The sequence below is a fragment of the Dermacentor albipictus genome, chromosome 1 (assembly GCF_038994185.2).
Source record: "Dermacentor albipictus isolate Rhodes 1998 colony chromosome 1, USDA_Dalb.pri_finalv2, whole genome shotgun sequence".
NCBI lineage: Eukaryota > Metazoa > Arthropoda > Arachnida > Ixodida > Ixodidae > Dermacentor > Dermacentor albipictus.
Genome location: NC_091821.1, coordinates 435,214,201 through 435,233,354, shown reverse-complemented (window position 1 = coordinate 435,233,354; position 19,154 = coordinate 435,214,201). Strand labels below are relative to the sequence as shown.

Sequence of the window (19,154 nt, the reverse complement as noted above, 5' to 3'; positions counted from 1 at the left end):
GTCTTCGTGGGCATAGGACAAATAGCGGGCCTGTACTTGTTCTACATCTGCTGCGCGTGAGGCTAAAGACCCAGCGCTTTGTATGCGTGTTCCTTTCTTTCATACATATATAGTATATGGTTTTATTTGCACTGCTTTTATTAGATCGCAAATACCTAACTGGCCGAGAGATTTCAGAGGCAGCCATGGTAGACTAGTGGACGACGTGCTGCAGAACTCAAGGTCACGGATTCGATCCCGTACACAGCGGCCTCATTTCAATGGGGAGGAAATGCAAAAAGACGAACGCGTACTTAGAATTGGGTGTACGTTGGAGAACCCCAGCCGGTCAAAAGTAAATCCGAAGTCCCAACCGTTCTTATCACTTCATGATAAAGAATTCAACTGCACTTATGATAGTTAGACACGTGCCCTCGATGTTTGTTTCTTTGTTTAATCGCGCAACATGCGCAATGTGTTCGCACACATTTTACCTGGTGTGCCATAGAAAGTTTAGTACTGGTAAGTTAGCGCTAGTATATGCGTTCTCTTGCTTACTGCTTCGTCATCGCAACGCTCCGGTTTCCCAGTCAAGTTCCTCTTTAACCGCAGTCGGGCATCTGGCTCTTACATTTGCCGCGAAAAGTGGCTATCACGCTTTCACGTCGCGCAGTGCCGTGCCTGTCGATGGACACATCGTATGCATGCGACACAATGTATGCCGCAAGTACCAAACCTTCCTCCCAGCACCGGTTTCCATCCAATACTGCACAGACCTACTTAGGCCGCCCTTATACCACTACCCCCTTTCCCTCACTCCCCCCCCCTTTCTCTCTCTCTCTCTCTCGAGTGTCCGTGCTCGTACGTGCGCGCAGACATGGCGTTTCGAGTCTGTGTGAAATGGCCGCGCGCTGTGCGAGCGCGAAACACCAGGTTCGCACGTCCTCGCTCGCACACGCGAAGCACAATGCGGAAGAAAGGGGCGGCACGCTCCGAGCGCTCGCGCGCGCACGCAGGCATCAGCGTCGGCGGAACGGTACACGCCGCCGCATTGGCGAGGTGTACTTTGGGGAAAGAAAACTATGAAATCCGCAGACACGGCACCAAAGGGCACCACGTCCGTGGGAGCTCACAGTTTGTTCTTTCTTTCTTTCTTTCTTTCTTTCTTTCTTTCTTTCTTTCTTTCTTTCTTTCTTTCTTTCTTTTCCGCCTGCGCTCGCGCAGCAGATTTACCTTCGAGCGCACAGGCTTTAAAGCTGGCCCGCTTGGTTGTGCCCAGTGACGCGTACGTGCGCACGAGTTTGTTTTAAAAAAATGCACGCCCCGTTTCGCGCTTCTCTATACTGTTTTAGCAACGAGACGTATAGAAAGGTGACAAACGACATTTTCTCGCAGTGCGTGTACATGTGGTTGGCCCACTCGATGGCTGCGGGCTTGGTTGGAGGCACAACACACGCCGCGGTCGGGTCTGTCGAGCGAGGCGTTGCGCTGCTGCGGAACGCGAGATCGCGGGTTCGAGTCCCGACAGCTACATGCAGTCAACATTATTGGGGACCTAATGCAGAAACACTCGTATGCCGTGTTTTTGGTGCACATTAAGGAATCCAAAGGGGGGGGGGGGGTGCCAGAGATAACTCGGAGACACGTACTTGCAACAGCATACATACTTCGTAGCGCCCGCGTTGCCGTACGGGGTGGCAAAAGTTGGGCGAGCGGGCATGTAGTGCAGACATGAAGTGGGCCAGGCACCATGCCGAAAAAGGGGCAGAGGACTGTTTATGAGAACGAGAAAGGTTGCTGTGCTGTGCGGCATTCGTGTGAACAAAAGACGTGGAACGAAAGACGTGTGCCCCTCGCCTGTGAGACGTGAGGAGGAAGGAATCAACGAGCGAGCGAGCAAGCAAAGAGGGAATTGAAGCAAATTGAAGATGTAGCTGTGAAATAGAACGGTCTACGAAACGATACGAGAAAGCGCTAGTTTTTTTTTTTTCTGCTATTGTCAGACACATGCAACACGTGCGCGGCGATAAGATGTGCTCGTGGGACAGGCGTCAGACTCGTCACTTCAAGAAAAAAAAATATGAAGAGAAAGAGAATGAAGAGAAAAAGAAAGAGAAGAAAGGCAGAGAGGTTAACCAGTGGCGAGTTTTCACTCTGGGGGGGGGGGGGGGGGAGGATATTGGAGTTGTTGGCAAACTTCAATATAAAGTCAGGAAGTTCCTAATGCGCGTCTTTTGAAATCTAGCACAGCCATATCGGTCGCCGTACGACTTCCGGAACCAAAGCTTCCGAGAGTCGAGAAGTCTCTTTCCAAAGCACACGGGCCCCGTATGACTCAAATGAGTACGCGTCTCGTACCGAGCGTGATCACAGGTCGGCATAATAAGTGGGACCTCACTCATACTAACTCACAATTTTTTTTTTCGGTATACGCAATCACTCGCATTCACACTCATGTCCAGTCACACTAATCGAGAAAACTCACCCACTCTCCTCACGCCGACTCACATTCATCAACTCACGTTCATGCTCGACCGCGTGTGCTCACATTCATTAGGGCTCACTCGCGTTCATACCCGCGTCCGGTAACACAAACAGTATACTCACTCCCGTTTCCACTCTCATGTACTCACTCCGGTTAATTTCTCTCTCCCTCTCTTATATTTTTTATTCGCTCTGGTTGTCACGGGGCATAACGTCAGAATGAAATCAAATGTAAGCACGCATTTTTCCATTTCATGCAGCTACTGCAAGCTCACGGCCGCTTCACTCAGTCACGTTCATATTCGCGTCCACTCGGCGGAGGCTGACAGTGAAGTATCGGGTATCCTCTGCATGATGTAATCGTGCGGGGGAGCATTTCTAAATAACTGGCTCTGCCGACTATTCAGTAGGCCGACGAGCCATATACTTTAATGAAGTCTTATCGTCATCATGTGACTAAACAATTGTCTACGCGTTTCTGTGGCTTCCTGCTTGCCTAACACACTGAACAAGCTCGTGTATAGTTCGGGTGGTTGAACACGCGTGTTGAGAATGCGGCAGTAATAGGCATTTGCCACGCACGTACTATATCGACGTCATAAGTTTACGGGCACGCGATAGATTAAAGAAAATAGATTCTGTGGTTTTACATGCCAAAACCATGACCTGATTACGAGGCACACCGTATGGGAGACTACGGATGACTATTTCACGACCCGTGGTTCTGTGACGGGCGCGGTGCACGAGCGTTTTTTTGCATTGCCGCCTCGATCACCATGCGGCCACAGCGGCTGGAATCGAACTCGCGACCTCGTGTTCAGCAGCCTGCAATGTCATGGTCACTGAGCTTTGGCAGCGGGTAAAAACCTGAATCTCCGCGGAGAGTGGGCACATAGCCTGGCGAAGATATTCGCAGGCAGTATACGTACGTGCGACTAACATAGTATTCCGCTGATTTATAACCGAGCACGTCCGAACGGAGGGAAATCCTGCTTTTTCGAGGAAATAGATTTCCGGGAACTTTTGACACCGACTCACGTACCGTTCTGAAAACACAGCGCGCGGCATACTGAAAATATAGCACACTGGTAACAGACAGAAAAAAAAAAAAACGGGAGAAAAAACGGCGAGGTGGACAAAACAAGCACGAGTATATATTTATTCACGAAAGTATACGCATTTCAAACATGCCTTAATTATAATTCAAGCGGCGCTTCAGTTTTTATACCGTGTACTTCGGGACACCGCTCGGAAGATTAGTGTATACGAATTCAGCAAACTTACCTTAAGATTCACGAGTCGCTGGCGTCTCGTTCGTGCACGCCTTGAAGGCTGTGGCATTGCGTGGGTTTCCGCAACGACCAATCAGGCGTTTAATTAATCGTAGCATAAGTTTCGCTAATATAATTTTGGGGTCGTGGGTTTTTCTTTTTTTATGATTCATTTCCGTTTTGCGTTCTTCTTTTCTTACCTCCGAACGCACCGAGTGGGCAACCATGGCGATAACGAAGGCGTAGTACCATCTGCGACAACGGAAAATGGAAGCAATAATAATAATAATAATAATAATAATAATAATAATAATAATAATAATAATAATAATAATAATAATAATAATAGATGTGAAAGAGAGCGCGTTGTCACAAAGCACGGCCCTCGATTTGTTTTCTCGACGCATAACCGAGATTTATACATAGAAAAGAAAAGGCTGTTAAGGATTATGTACCACGCATTCAAAGCAGAGTTAGTCAGTGTAACCTGGAAAAGGTATAGTCGACCTATGTTCGGGGTTGCATGCGTAATCATAGATGTGTAAGGGGAATTGTTGCTTTTATATTTCAAGGAGCGTTCAAGGAAGTCTGGAATCAGTACAACACACAGTCACGCAATGCAGCAAAAATAAAACGAAGCTACCTTTCCTTTTTTTAAATAGATTAGGCCCTTCCTGCACTGCTAATGATAATAGTAACTCTGAATCGCCGCAGTGTTAGATAAAAGTCAACCAGTGTATCGGAAGGCCCGCATCAATCAACAAATCGGCCTCAACACTCCCTGAGGAGCTGCATCACAGGACACTCAAAACAGCGCTATTCGTCAGAGCGCAACAAAACAGTGCAGATAGCCGGCACTGCGACCACAATACACGTATGCACGACCTTCAGCCACGACGGACCATCACGATACGTGCAAATATGCCATGCATATCGAAGCAGCGAATAATTTCGAGCGTCGATACTGCAATCGGGGCTGCTGCGTCCATGCGTCTGCGAAAAGAGGGAGTGTGCAGGTGGGGGGGGGGGGGGGGGGACATAATCGGGACGACATAGGCGAAGTAAGCAGCTTTCCGCAGCCGTGCAAACAGTGCGCGCTGGTGGTGGGCGACCCACGAAAGAGCGGCGGTCCTCTTCCGCGCACATGTGCCGGCGCTTGTAAAAACACACATGCGGGAAAACACAACAGCACTGTACGAAGACACGCAGGCTCCCTCCTGTACCACTACAGGGAGGCGGCCTGTCAGCCAGCGCGGCTGGAGGCCCTCGCCACCGGAGCAGCCCATTACGGATGGGCTGCTCAGTCCACGGCGCGCGCGGACCCTCCAAACGCACGCACACAGAAACACACGGGGGGAAAATCGCCTCTGCAGCCGCGGTCGCGAAACAAAGCGACTATATAGCGGGGCTGTCCAGCGGGGAGGGGACGGCGTGCCCCGTGCTACTGCACCGTCCGTGCCGTCTCCAGCGCACGCAAAAGGTGCACGCACACACACAACGGTGCGTGCGTGGTGTCGCGCTTGTGTGCCGCGTGTGGGCACCACGCATACGCACACCGCCCAGAACTGCAGGTCCGACTACACCGGCGAGGACGACGCAGGGGTGTGCCGCGGCATTCCGGGGTCAGGCGCTGGCATGCGGGGCTCCTTTGAACGCACGGCTCACGCGTATACGCAGTAACTCGGGAGTCTATGCAGCTCGCACGGAAGCTTGTTGCGTGGATCGTAAGGTCAGACGGCGGGGCTTTCCTTTCCCGACGCGCGTCATTTGCCCGGTGTTTACAACCGCTCGTTCTGACTGTCATGTATTCTGTGGATGTCTGTGGATGTGCGAGTGCCCCTCCGCGAATGTTTCCGAGCGCGTCCGTGTGCACCACTGTGGACGGAACACGATCGTGTTCCGTCCACAGTGGTCCACGTCCACGCCACAGTGGTCCAGTGGTCCACGCGCGTTGTATACTTTGTCGCGCCGGTGGTACGTGTCTCGCTTCGAGTACACGCTCCGCGATCTACGTGATTTGTATAGCGGTGGGACGATAAAATAAGGGGCTGAGGGCGGAAGGTACACTGGCTACATACGACTCGCGCCGGCTTTCTGAAGTTTCGTGATACTAACGGTCTTCCCCAGCCCGCTGCCCATCCCTCACTTCGCGTTTTCAAAGCATATCGAGCGTCCTGGTGTCACAGTCTATAGTATTTTCTGCTTCGGATTCATCAGCCCGGGGAGCTGTCTCATATAGATAGCCGAAAGCTGGCCGCCGATGTTGTGGCGTTTCGGAGCACTCGAACACCCTGTAATTTATTTGTTTTTCTATTTTTTCTTTTGGGGGGGGGGCAACCACAAGCAATATGAACAAACCGCATGTCGCTCCTAATTCGACTGGTAAGCCGGCCAGGAGACCTGTTTATTCTGTATTTCGCATATATTCCGAGGGCTCAGACACCAACGTCGAGCTACTGCGAATGCCATTGGAGAAATGATGCCAATACGCACGGAGCTTTTAATGGCATGTGTTAGTACTAAACAAAATAGGGCCATTATTCAATATTAATGTGTTTTCGCTGAAATTTCTACGTGCACGTAACGCGCCATTGCCGCCTCCTAGCCTTTCTAGCAGATCTAGCCTCCTCCGTGGGATGGTATAACTCTACAATATAGTATTCGGTTCCCAAACGAATTAAATACGAGCACAAATAATCACTCCGCGAAAAGCATTTGTAATTAGCAGTAACACTTGCCAGCCTATATTGAAAGTCTGCGATGATGTAACCGTGGGTGTGATCTTGCCACAGGTGTCTGGTATAGTTGGATACATCCTCTTTGACAGTTTTGAGAACTATCATATTAGCTATAACAAGTCTATAGATATAACAAGTCTATAGCAAAACGTTCGGAAACGGTGTAATACTATAGGCTCAGGGGCCCGAAATAGCAATATTTTTTCGTCGGTGATATTATTATGTCATTAACCGACCATTTTCGCCAATATTGTGACCATTTTCAGGATAGGTAGTGTTTAGTTTTCACGAACCGCTCAAGCTTGTGAGAAATCTTTTCTTTCTTTTTTTTTCTAACATGGGGCAAGGTGCGTGGACAACTGCCATTCCACTCTTTAATCCACTTTTTATGCACGCGTTTGTGAAGAAAACGCAGCGGACTCTTCAATGTGTAATATTTTAGTGTTGTGAAACAAGAGGCAATACATTAAAAAGAATATTTATAATATTTTAATTAGTTTTAAATTTATAATTTTCATTTTGTGAAACAAAGGGAAATAACTTAGCAATGCGCACGCAATCTTAACGTCTCTCCTGCCCCCATTGAAGCAAGACAGGAAGGAATCTCAATCTAATGATCCGTGTCATGCTGCAGACCCTAACAGCTGTACTGTCAGCTGCGCTGTCTCGTCTCCTGCCCATACTATTCAGCTGGAGTTGCATGCCAGACATATGTGGCCAGGCTGCCGTTACACCAGCTTCCATTCACCGCCCTGCATTGTTGACTAAGGCTGCATGCGCATCTGGCACTATCACGATTGGTTTTGTCATCAGCTGTGCTCCCTCCGTGACTCTCTTCGATAGGGTCGAAGCTCATCGACAATATTCAAATCAAAGTCTTATCATCTTTGGCGGAGAGAAGCTTTGAGAGTTCTTTCTTTGGTGCGCTCTTCACAAAGACGCGTAACATCGCGTTACTGTGTGCATTTTTCTAGTTTTTTTTTCTTCCCTCTTCCTTCTCCGTTTATTCCCTTTACCCCTTTCCCCAGCACAGGGTAGCCAGCCGGTTTTTACACTGGCTAACCTCCCTGTCTTTCCTTCCTTTTTGTCTCTCTCCCTTCACAAAGATCTCATATATCTATAGCCTCTACAGACAACCTCATAGGCCCTTCTTATGCAGTATCTATATTTAATTTGCCATTTTCTCGATTCGCCTCGCAGTGCGAAAAGCGGTTCACGCTAGTTCAGGTATACTTCCGTGCCCAAGCACAGCGAGCCAAACGGTACCTCCACGAATATTGCACTGCCCCGCAATCGCAGCAGCGAAATGCTACAAACTTGTTATGCCCGCACCGTGCGCCGTATATGAAACGAATGATAACGTCCAAGAGCCGCCATGTTCAACTCATGAAAATAATCCCAAAACACAATACTCATATCATGAACTATCTTTCAGCAGGCGCATTCAAACCAAATGGGCCTCGTCTTTCTCCGTCGTTTCATTTCTGGTTTGAGAGTACTACGGAGAGAGAATGATAACTTATTTTGGGAAAGGAAGAGAGACAGCCCTGATCTAGTGTGTCCTAAAAAATTAATTAAATTCTGCGGTCAAAAAGATTATGAAAGAATATGAGCACAAGAAAAATGGATCCATATATAGAAAAACAACTTCGCGAAATATTATTTTCTAGGCCATGAGCCCAGTTTTGCAAAGAGTCTAGAACGACGCTCCTTCTGTGGTATGTTGTACTGGCTTCTTCTGTGGCCATAGTCTGCGGCTTGTCTGTGGTGTTTATTTTTTTGTGTCCGTATTTTATTCGCGCTTTTCAACCTCAGTTCTAAATATTTTTTGGCTGTCGTGCGGTTATACAATGCGGCCGAAATCAAACCTCCCGGCAATGCTTGCCCTTTTGATGCCCGCCAGCGTAGAAACCACGCTTACGAAAAGAATAGATGGCCTTCGATTACATCTCAATAGGAAATCATCTGATGGCAACAAAAACTCGATATAAATGCAACGTAATTCCCATAACGATTTTTATAAGGGCTGCAGCGTCTTCTGCTTCGGCACGTGCACAGGGCCGTCGCAAAACGCATGTTGCAGCAGAGTCTCAGGCAACTTGGCAGTATTCACCGTTCGGGCTGTCTGCACGACCGATGAGACGTGTGTAGCGTCGAGTAAGGCGATTTCCAGGTGAATTCAGCGAAGAGAGGGGGAGCAAAAACAAGGAAAGACAGGACAGAGAGTTTAATTAGACGGATGCCCGGTTGGCTACCCTACATGGGGAAGGCGGGTGAGGAATTGGCAGAGTGAATGACAAGCCAGAATGAGAAAGTCTCCACGCGCGTAGTAGTAGGCAGGGCCTTTATCAGCGTCTACGTGAGCCATAACGACTCTGAAACATTCAGACTGTGGCAGCTGCTTCCATTGCTATGTATAACCACAGTATAGCGCCAAAGGAACGAAGCTCAAATAAATGACCGGGTGTCAAACAACGACATCGTCGGGAACGAACGGCGCCTCCGTTTGCTCGAGGGCGTTGTCCGGTACGGAGGAACGTGCCATGGCCGTTAACGAATGCACGCGTGTTCTTGTCTTGCGCGTCGCATCGCGTCACCCCATGCGCGTAGTCGCACAACCGCCTTCGAGGTGCCCCCCCCCCCCCCCCCCCCCCCCCCCCGTGGTGGCGACGATGACCTGCGCATGTGCCCGTCGTCGCGAGAACGGGTTATGCCCGATGATGACGCAGCACTAGGCAGAACATTCCTCGAAACGATGTTTCGCGTCCCACTGGGGCGCCCTGGGCTCATCTCCTCCGGGGGTGCGCAGCGGGGTGGGGTCGACGAACCTTCGCCCGCCGCAAGAGGCACGGCGATACATACCGTGAAATATAAGGCAGAGAGAGAGAGAGAGACCAGGATGGCGTCGTTGTTTAGCAATTAAGGACTGGTCGCCCTCGCCTCCCCACCACTCACCCACCGGAGGCGGTGCCACTTTGCGTTCCTTGTCGCGAGCGTGCACCTCCATGCGGCGTGTGCGACCTGTTGCATATATAACAGCGTGGAGAGACATCTGCGTGTCGAAGGCTGGTTACGGCGCGCTGTTTTTGGCGCTACTCGCAACGCGTACTGACAAAGCGGTTAAGGTTTGCTAAGCAGGCTTGGCCGTGGCCGTTTATGGCTCAATGTTTACAATAACTACCTTAACAAACATCGTTGGTAAAGGAAAACGAAAATACTTTCTAAACGGTGTCCGCCGTCAGTACACAGCAAATGCATAGAACCCACGGAGACATAGATTACGTAAACTCTAAGAAGGCAGAGATCTTTGATGTCATCAAATATGGAACGTACATGACCGTGACTCGCACACATGAATGCTGTTGCCTCTTTCAATTACATTAGCGCTAAACTTGAGTTAGGTTTCACGTTTCTGTTTCATGAGTGATCCACTTTTGTCACGGCTGCATTTGTGCCGTGGGCCAAGGAACTTTCTACTCTCCTACAAGGGCCTCTATAGATACAGTCAGAAGAGACGAAGGAAATATTAGTCACACTTAAACGCAGAGGACCAAATACTAATGTCCTCTTGCACATACCATGGCTGGGTGCAGCATTCAACCGCGCGTTCAATTCCCCTAAGTGCATTAGCATTCGCGATCATCATTCCCAACTGCCACATCTGCTGTAGCTTGCATCTAAAGTAGACTAGGGGATGTGTTCCTTATGGGTCCACTTAGTGCACATGTCCGTTTCATCTGCTACTGACGTGCTGATTGGCTGTGACGCCTCCCTACTGCAAACGCGCAGACCAGCCCAGCCAATCACAACTTTAACAGCAGATGAAATGAACATATCCACTAGGTGGACTCTTAAGAATACCTCCCCGGGAATAGCGTTCCAGACGTAGAGTTGCTAAAATACCTACTAATTCGCGAAATCTATCGTTTGTGCCTTGCAGCCTAACACTTTTACGCAGACTAAATCTAGAGATGTAGTACGAAACTACCGGTGCTTCGGCACCTGCGAAATGCGCACCTCCCGTCAAAAAAAAAAAAAAAAGGAAATCATATCCAATTTTCAGCTCGAAGGAATGCCGGGACTCCGAGGACTCGCGCTACGCAGTAAATGTCACAAAGCAGATATGTGCTACCGCCGTCGCAATCCGCCTTTTGCGATGCATTGTGGCGCCACTGTGCGGTGGCCACGAGAAACGATTTGGCAGGCGTCGCTCTCGCCGCGACAGACAGCCGCCGCACGCGAGACACGTGTGCAAGCAAGCAGCGTGTGAGTGAAAACCGCAACAACGTGTGCGCACAGTTTGTCGCCGTCCGCTAGCCATGGAGCCCGCTGGTGACTGCTTTGTACCTGGAGGTTTCTTCAGCGTGACGAACGGCTGGAAAAAGCGCTTCGGTAACGTCAAAATACCCACGGAAGCGCAGCTCGAAAAACACATGGTGTCGAGCGGAGCGCGCTTCGCGCGACAGCAAATGAAAGGAACGATGTTCCAAGAAGAAGGATACGTGCGCAACGTCATGTACAACGACGTGTCAGCAGAATCCACGTGCGGACTTTTGCGTAGTATCTGCCTACCGTCAATGAAAGGCGGCTATTACATCGTGCACGCCGCGATTTCCAAGGCGTCGGGCTCCATCCTGGCTGGTCATTGCCTCTGCCCCGCAGGGTGAGCAAGCTTTCTATTCTACATCTGGAGCGCGACCTGCATGAACCGCGTGCTGGACATTTAAGTCTGATGGGTTAAATTTTGGAATTCATAACTATACCGGCCCTGCCGTTTTGGGCTAGCTGTTTGCTTATATAAAGGTACGGTTGCTTAAATGTTGAAAAAATACACATACTGTAAATGAAGAAAGCGGGGAGTTCTTGTTTTTGCGCATTTGCATGTATACCGATCGACACGGTCGTGCAGCATACCAATTTGCACTTGTCTGCGACCGTACACAGCCTTGGATTGCCGGTATCACACAGTACACTATTTAGAGGCATATAACGAGAATGACTTTCAAGTTTGGCTGTTTACTGTAAAACCGCTAGTTGTACCTAACTTCGTGCCGGCATAGCTGTCTGACAAGCCGCATCGCATCGTTCAATGATGCTGTTAATGTGTGCACATGGTGTTACAAGGCCAACGCGCGAGTGGTGGTGTGCGGCTCATGTCTGAGATTGGCGCATGTATTTCACGTTGAGTGACGTGAACTTAAACCCGTTCTTTCGAATTCATAAACACTTGATCCCATCTTTTCCTTGATGAATACCTGTTGAGCATGAAAACTCATCTCCTCTTCCATTTTATTCTTGCAGCCTGAGCGGCACATGCCAACATTTTGTTGGGTTAATCCTTCATGCCATTCACTTGGCGCAAAAGGATGCGGCAACGTGCACGGAAGTTCCATGTGCTTGGATTGTTCCTGCCCAAGGTAAGAATGCTACTACTTAGCAAGCATTAGTTAACATAGGAGGCGGCAAAAGTGCCTAAAAAATCTGTGATCACACTTCCGGCCCCTTTCTGCAAACGGTTCTTTGTGGCACCGTGTTGACCATTTAACGTGTTGTAAAGTTTGCATTCGTGGTAGCAGCTGTTGAATATCAACTCATTCACACAGCTACATTGTTTACAGCGTACATGAGTATTGGTATGTGGACAAATATAGGCTACTGGTTTTAATTAAGAACACATATTGGTGTCGCTTCATAAATTCTTAACTACAAGACCTGCATAGAGAAAAAATAATCCCAAACTGCAACATTTAATTTTCTTACAATGGATGTGGTCGTTGGCTAAACATCACAGGAAGCACTTAAAATTTCGTTATTGTACTTGTACAAACAAAACTTTTTTTTTCAGTCAAAAAGCATGAGCCACCTCTGCCTCTGCAAGACATCACTTTTCACACAAGGAAACATGAAGGTGCGAAAAGGCGGCGGTTTGATCCACTGCCAGGGCTCTCACCGAGTGACCCATCTCTGCTTGCTGCCGATCTCGAAAAGGTGGCAGCAAACTGCCTGCTTCTCCATTATATGAGCAAAGAAAACTCAGGAGAATCACTTGTAAGTGCTACACTTAACTCTGCATGCTTGTGATCTGTTAAAATAAGAGTTAGCAGTGTTCCATCAGCATGTGACGACAGACAGGAACAGTTTGAGAGCCCCTTTTACTGTGCTTTTATGCGAAGTACAGTTTGCATCAGTATAACACTAATGTCAGTAGTGTTTATATACGGTGACTTTCTTTTTTATCTCGCTAAACAATCTGCAAGCTTAGCAATGAGATGATGCAGCAAACCTGTGATGTAAGTCTTGGTTAATTGAGGCAACTAAACCTCTTTAAAGCCAAAGTTATTTTAAAAATTCTGGCAGAACCTATATCGTGATGACTGAAATAATGCGAGAGCATTCATGCACATATACACTGTTAAACTGACACAAACATCTGTTCAACTTCCATTCTATAGCTTGTCTTGTCCATGACAGCAGTAAGGGACTGTGAATTCCAAAGTGTGATACATTTAAGGGCTTTCAAATGCTGTGTGCCTTTACAAATGACAAGACCTTTGACGCCTCCTGTAATACTGTAGGTATCAAGTCGGTGATGAACTCCCCAGTGCCTGCTTCATAAATTCTTATAGCCACATGTTATTCACATAATTATCATGCGAGACTGTCCAATCACCTGCAACTTATGCAGCAAAGCATGTGAGTATAGCATGCTGGGCAAGTCTTATTAAATTATCTGTACATAGTTTCCTTAGTTACGTGTATTAAGTGTCCCTTGATTTTTCATACCATGCTTTATAGCTGAATCGAATAACTTCTCTACACAGAGCTGCTGAACCTAATTTTAAAGAATTTTAAATCTTGCGTTGGCATATCTGATGTGCATTGATTACTGTTTACCTCTACGTATGGCTTGAGTTTTTTCTATCCCCTTCTGCAACATGCACATTATTGCACTTTCATATTTACATTTGCTCTTGATTTACAGCACATGTTAGCACGAGTTCATGTCACTGCATCTGAATGTTTTTTTTTTAATTTTCTAATGCTAGTAAGCTTGTAGTTTGCTTACTTTCAAAACTGTTCTTTGCTCACCCTGAAAGAAGGCATTTAGAGTACGAATAAATAAAATGTGAAAAATGATTCAGAAGTACAATACTGAGTTTGCTTGTTTAACAACCATGCACAATAAGGCATGCCAGGTATGAGACCACAATCTGAACCTATTTTGTTGCGCTTCTCACCACTGGCGCAATATGATGCTGTCAAAGACCTGTTTACAAAATCCTCAAATCTTTACTATGCTGCTTCGTATATTTCAAGCTGCACTACTATTCAAGGTAGTCACTAAGCTAACATTTGCATGTTATCTGCGCTGTCTAATGTAAAGCACTATATTCCAGGATGAACACAGTCCCAGTGAAGTGGCACCAGAAGCTTCAGACACTCCACTGGTCCCAGACATTGAAGACATCCACAGTGAGACCTGTCAAAGACTCATACAAGAGAGGTTTGATGGTAAGAAAGTCCACTTCCTTGTTTATTACTTTTTTCGCAACTTTTTGTCTTGGCACGTGTCATTCTGAGGCTGTCTCATTTATATAAGAATGCCCACCTATGTCTCTGGGCATCACCTTCACAAGTATCCCACTGAGCAGCAGATAATGCAGCAGTCACTTTTAGACTTAGTGTCTTGTCATTTCTTAACTTTTACAGGGCTGTCGCATAACTCGATGTGTGTGAGCACCCACAGGGTCCTCAAACATATCTGCTTCATCTATGGCATGTTTGTGAAGCACTGTGTGAATGTATAATGGATGTTCCTTTAGCATGAGTCCATCACCTGGATTCATGCACGGCATTTGTCATATATATATGTTGACTGTGTTTTAGCAGAGCATGGAATTGAAAGCATGCACATTTGTCTTGCTCTTCTTGTTTTTAGGCATGTTTAAATACTTGCAATACTGAACCAACTCTACGATTTAGCTATGTTGACCAGCATAATTAGCGAAAAAAAAATAAAACATAATGAGCACATGCAAGTTACAAGCTGCAGAAAAATTCTTATGTCACTGTGAAAGTAAGCTGTACAATTTTGTAGGAGATTAGTATCTACCTACATTTTAATCGTTGCAATATGCAGTTGTGTCATTTGACACAGCCTAAGTACTTTCGCCTCTTTGAGTAGGCCTGTAGGGGTTTCTTTGTAGGAGTAAATAAAAGCTAACCTAATGGTATTAAGTTTCTGACAAGTGATTCAACATAAAAGAAAGTAAGGCGTGCAAACACCAACAAGAGAACTAGACAACATGGCATTTACTTAGTTTGGTTCTCTTGTATCCATGTTTGCATGCGTTACTTTCTTTTAGTGCGATTCGCTACCAACTAGCTGAACTTTCTCTCATTTTAAGCTTCATTTCTAGTACACTTAGCTCCTATCTGCAGTGTTTGTGTTGTCTGGTTCTCTTGTGTCCATGTTTGCACCCCTTACTTCCTTCCACGATGAATCCCCACCAAATAGCTCAACATTGCCATGACAAGTGATGCTTTGTTGACGTCATGCTACTTCTCATTGCTTTAATACAATGTAATGCTTGCTGTACGACTTGTAAAACGGATTCTAAACCTATAAATTAACAATACTGTGTTTTTTGCAGCTATACAGGCCCTCTCGGTGGACAGCAGAGCAGTTCTCGAGTCAACGATTGGACAGGCCGCAAATCCAACCTGGCACATGGAGCGGATTGGTCGGCTAACTGCCTCAATGTTTAAAAGAATTGTGTGGTGTTTGTGTAGCTCTGCGAACATTAGTTGCATGTTTTGTGCTAACTGTTGCAGCGTTAACGAATGAGTGCTGGAGGCGGTACTTTGTTGCAGTGATGTTTGTGGTGGTGATTTGGAAGTGTGGTCCGCAATTTGTATGGGTTGCTGTGATGTGCTGTTGTTTGCCGTGTGCTTAAAAGCTTCAAACTCGGCTCGTAGCTCGGCTAAACTGTTTCGAAGTATTTTGTTTTCTATGGCAAAATGAAAAGAAATAGCATGGCCTAAGCAAATTGTGTAGCATTGGTGATAACTATAGCCGTTACGTCTATAGACATAACAAAATAAATGTGCAGTGTACATGGAAGATAACTGAAAAAGCAGTATCATTTATTTAGAGATGGAAAATACAAATTTCCTCAGAAGGTAGCACAGTAGACAGCGTCGTCGTAAGTACACGTGATATAGTATGAGAGTACACTGTTGTTACACAGTCTGGTCTCTTCTGGTCATAAGCATGGTAAAGGAGGCTCATTTGAAGTAGAGATGTGCGAGCTGGCTACTTGTTCTCATTATTGATTGAAATGATTGGCTGTAGAAAATTGCACAAAAAGGCGCAAGTCCTAAAAATGCTGTCAATAATGTCGAGCATGTTGATTGGCAGTGGTTTGTCTAAAAAATGAAATTCTTTGATACGTCTTATGACTCGCTCAACATGGATCCTAGCGCCAGCTATTTTTCGGGTGGCAATCACGTCACTAGCTGACAATTGGTTCCCCATTTTAAATGGTGGCATGTGGATTTGAATAGATGGTGGAAAAACGCCCTCCAATCTAAAGCCTTTGTCGACCATCACACCGTCCCCTGCATCTAATAAACCCAGTAGGCCCGATTTTTCGACAACTTCGCTATCACTAACATGCCCACCCCACAAATCTGGCACAAATGAAACGTAGCCATCTGGTGTTACCCCAACAAGTGCTTTGAACGTGTTATAATGCTTGTACGAGGAGAAAGTATGCCTCTGTGCCTGTAGTTTTGAAGGTCTTTGGATTCTCACCTCTGTGCAATCAAGGATGACTCTAGTGTTTGAGAAGTCACTGAATGCCATTGGCATGTGCCTTTTGATCTCTGCTAATGTGGGAAACCTTGTCAATGCTGAGAGCTCTTTATCGAGAAAAATTACCCATGTACAAAAGATGCGACTAGGGCATGACTGAGAAATTCCAAAGATTCGAGCCACTTCCTTGGCACAAACACCAGTCCTGAGCCTATACAGCACCATGAAAAGTTCTTCGCGCTTGGAGAGCTGTCTTTCCTTTGCTTGTGTTTTTCCTCCATCCCAATAAACCATGCGTTCTGCATTTTTTTCAATGTGCTTAAAGAGTGCTTCAAACTGTTCCTTACTTTGCAGTCCTGTATAAAACTTAAAAGACGATTTGTGAATAGTATCCACAGAAAACGTGCAGCGTTTTAGCTTTCTGCATTGCAGTTCTAGATCCCTGACTTTCCGTTGTAATGCCACATTTTCAGTTAATAGGTGGTCAGTGTTCTCCTCTCTGCTTAAGGGCGTTGGCTCTAGGACCTCCTGTGGCTCAGTGAGCATTGGGGATGTTGCAAGCAGCAAGAGTGCATCAGCTGCTCCTTCCTCGTCGAATGAAGAGTCTGCACCTGCATTTGCATCAACAAATGCAATAAAGTGACGCTATTGCTTTAGACACAATTCATTGAACACTGACATTTACTCTGAGCATTCGCACTTTGTGCGGAGTGCACTACTCTAATGACCTGGTCACCTGAAAGCAAATTATGGATAATTCATATGTCGCAAACGTGCAAGACTCGCAATGAGCAACATAAGGTGAGCCTCAGAAAACATTTCCAGCTGCATAATGTGACAGTGTGCTTGCCATTAGTTCAAAAGCCACTGCTCACCCTGAACACAGGACGTGTCTGGTTCCCCATCACTGAGACCTTTACAAGTTCCTCCTTGACCTGAAACCTCTGTACCTGTGACGTAAAGTGAGTAATAAAATAGTATGAGTACACACAAAAACGCATGACTCGGATAGGGCATGAAGTGTAGTTCTTAGGGCAAATATCACGTTTCACCACTGCATATATTCCTTTATAGTGTGCCATAGTGCTTGGCGTACATACACAGGCAATGGGGAGGCCAACAGAATGTCAGTTTGCATACGTGTTTTACCCACATAAAGTATATGTACACCTACAAAAATGCCAGAAAATGGCCAGTATGCCCGGAACCGGCGATACCTGCTGTTGGTGGAGCGCCTGTTTTCCTCTTGGAACGCGCCGCGGTACGAACATGGCGGTCGACCGCGTCCTTCTTTCTGAACTGGTCTGTATACACGAACAGCGTCGGTATGAAGTCCGGATGTCTGGGTGACGGTGAAGGTGCCCCTGGAATGTGTCCGTTACACAATAAGACGCGCCACTCGACTCCAGAAAGCGCAGCACGGGAAAATGAGCCATAGTACAAATCGTACTACATCGCTATTCGCTAAACGAACATAAGCTTTCTTCAAGAAATATTACTATACTCGGTGTCGACGAGAATTATGAAACGACAAATAGCAGCGATTGCTAACTAGCACCATCAGCTACTTAAACAGTGCACGCCGTTTCCAAATCTGCCCGGCAGTGCAGGCGCGCTTGGCTCCAACAGATAACTACGCCGACATCACGAGCACTCGCTGAACGCTTATGAAGTAGTAAAAGTGTGCACGGTGTAAAGTTGCTAAAGACGGCGTTCTAGCGGCGGCCGCACAGAGATGACAGCAAAAAAACAAAGTAAAGCACAACGCGGCGGCCGCACAGAGATGACGACAAAAAAGAATTTAAAAAAAAATAAAGCACCGCGTTTCACTCGGCCGGCTCGCGCGAGCAAGAGATCGTTTGTTTCGCTAGCTCAAACACATTTGCGTCTTTCTCGAGATTATTCGTATGAGTCAGTAACGACAAAAACAGAGAACTACGTATGTGGATGCATACCTGTCACAAAGTGCTTCCCGCAGAGTCGAGATGCTGCTGACGGCTGCCATGGACGCCCTTGCGCATCTTGCCGCTTCACAGCCCTAATCCAGGCTTCACGGCGCTGTCGATCTCGTTTTACCGACGGAAATCGGAAAAACCGCACTGTCCTGCTGGGACTGTCACGTGAACTGCAGCCGTACGCGACACACGACATTGGCATCGCGCCAAATTTCGATGTCAATATGTTAGGAAGGCGTGCCGTGCGCGCGGCAGCGAGAATAGCGCAGCTGAGAATCGCAGCGCCTGCCCCGGCCGTCCGCCGTCTGCTCTAGCGCCTGCCAAATCGCTTCGCTCCTCAGCCGCTAGGGCACTGCGCATGCGCAGTTCGGCGTCGCAAAAGGCGGATTTCATGACCAACCGGTCGGCGTGATTGCGTCGCGGTAACATTTGCGAGCAGGTGAGGCTCGGTTCGGACGTGCTGTCTTTGACCATCGCATACATTCCGCAGTCGGCACGTTTACAAATAAATGCTCACCTTTCCTATATGCGCAGTAGGTCCTCGCCGGCAACAACATACATGGAAGCAGATGTCACTCGAACTAATATTGTCATTTCGCTTCGCGCTGATTATGCTTTCTGCTGTTCTGACCGATGTCCCTCCCTCCTAATGTATAGCCCCACTGGGGCCTTTTAAGGGTCTAATAAATTATGATGATGACAATGATGCTGCTGCTGATGATGATTATCCCTTACGTACTCCGTCAGCGAGCGACTACTGGAATTTTCGAGCAACATTTCAGGATCTCTTTGTCATAATAACTGATCTCTTTCACGAAATACAAGGCAGGCAAAACAAACCGCACGTCTCTGTTGAGCAACTTTGCAATATAAATGTGCTTATAGCCTTATTATGCACTGATGAGTACCG

The 19,154-nt window shown here is 47.1% G+C and overlaps 3 protein-coding genes across 5 annotated transcripts in view; 2 read left to right on the top strand and 1 right to left on the bottom strand.

Moving 5' to 3' along the window:
* The window catches only part of LOC135908150 (uncharacterized), a 171,365-nt gene that overhangs the window by 52,160 nt on the left and 100,051 nt on the right, over window positions 1-19,154 (top strand). The gene's annotated exons all lie outside the window — the stretch shown is intronic.
* Window positions 10,557-16,607, top strand: LOC139054746 (uncharacterized). Of its 2 annotated transcripts, none has more exons than XM_070532305.1 (5): window positions 10,557-11,135; window positions 11,774-11,889; window positions 12,318-12,520; window positions 13,870-13,976; window positions 15,127-16,607. In XM_070532305.1, exons 1-5 carry the CDS (start codon window positions 10,792-10,794, stop codon window positions 15,239-15,241), a joined length of 885 nt encoding a protein of 294 aa, XP_070388406.1. In that variant the 5' UTR covers window positions 10,557-10,791; the 3' UTR covers window positions 15,242-16,607. The 2 variants fall into 2 exon arrangements, with proteins under 2 accessions (XP_070388406.1, XP_070388404.1); XM_070532303.1 differs by having other exon boundaries at window positions 10,559-11,135; window positions 13,870-13,984.
* LOC135908132 (uncharacterized) lies at window positions 15,599-18,542 on the bottom strand. 2 transcript variants are annotated; one of them, XM_065439893.2, is made up of 4 exons: window positions 18,245-18,542; window positions 17,507-17,653; window positions 17,165-17,239; window positions 15,599-16,900 (listed from the first exon to the last, which is right to left on the bottom strand). In XM_065439893.2, exons 1-4 carry the CDS (start codon window positions 18,444-18,446, stop codon window positions 15,789-15,791), a joined length of 1,536 nt encoding a protein of 511 aa, XP_065295965.2. In that variant the 5' UTR covers window positions 18,447-18,542; the 3' UTR covers window positions 15,599-15,788. The 2 variants fall into 2 exon arrangements, with proteins under 2 accessions (XP_065295965.2, XP_070388403.1); XM_070532302.1 differs by having other exon boundaries at window positions 17,507-17,631.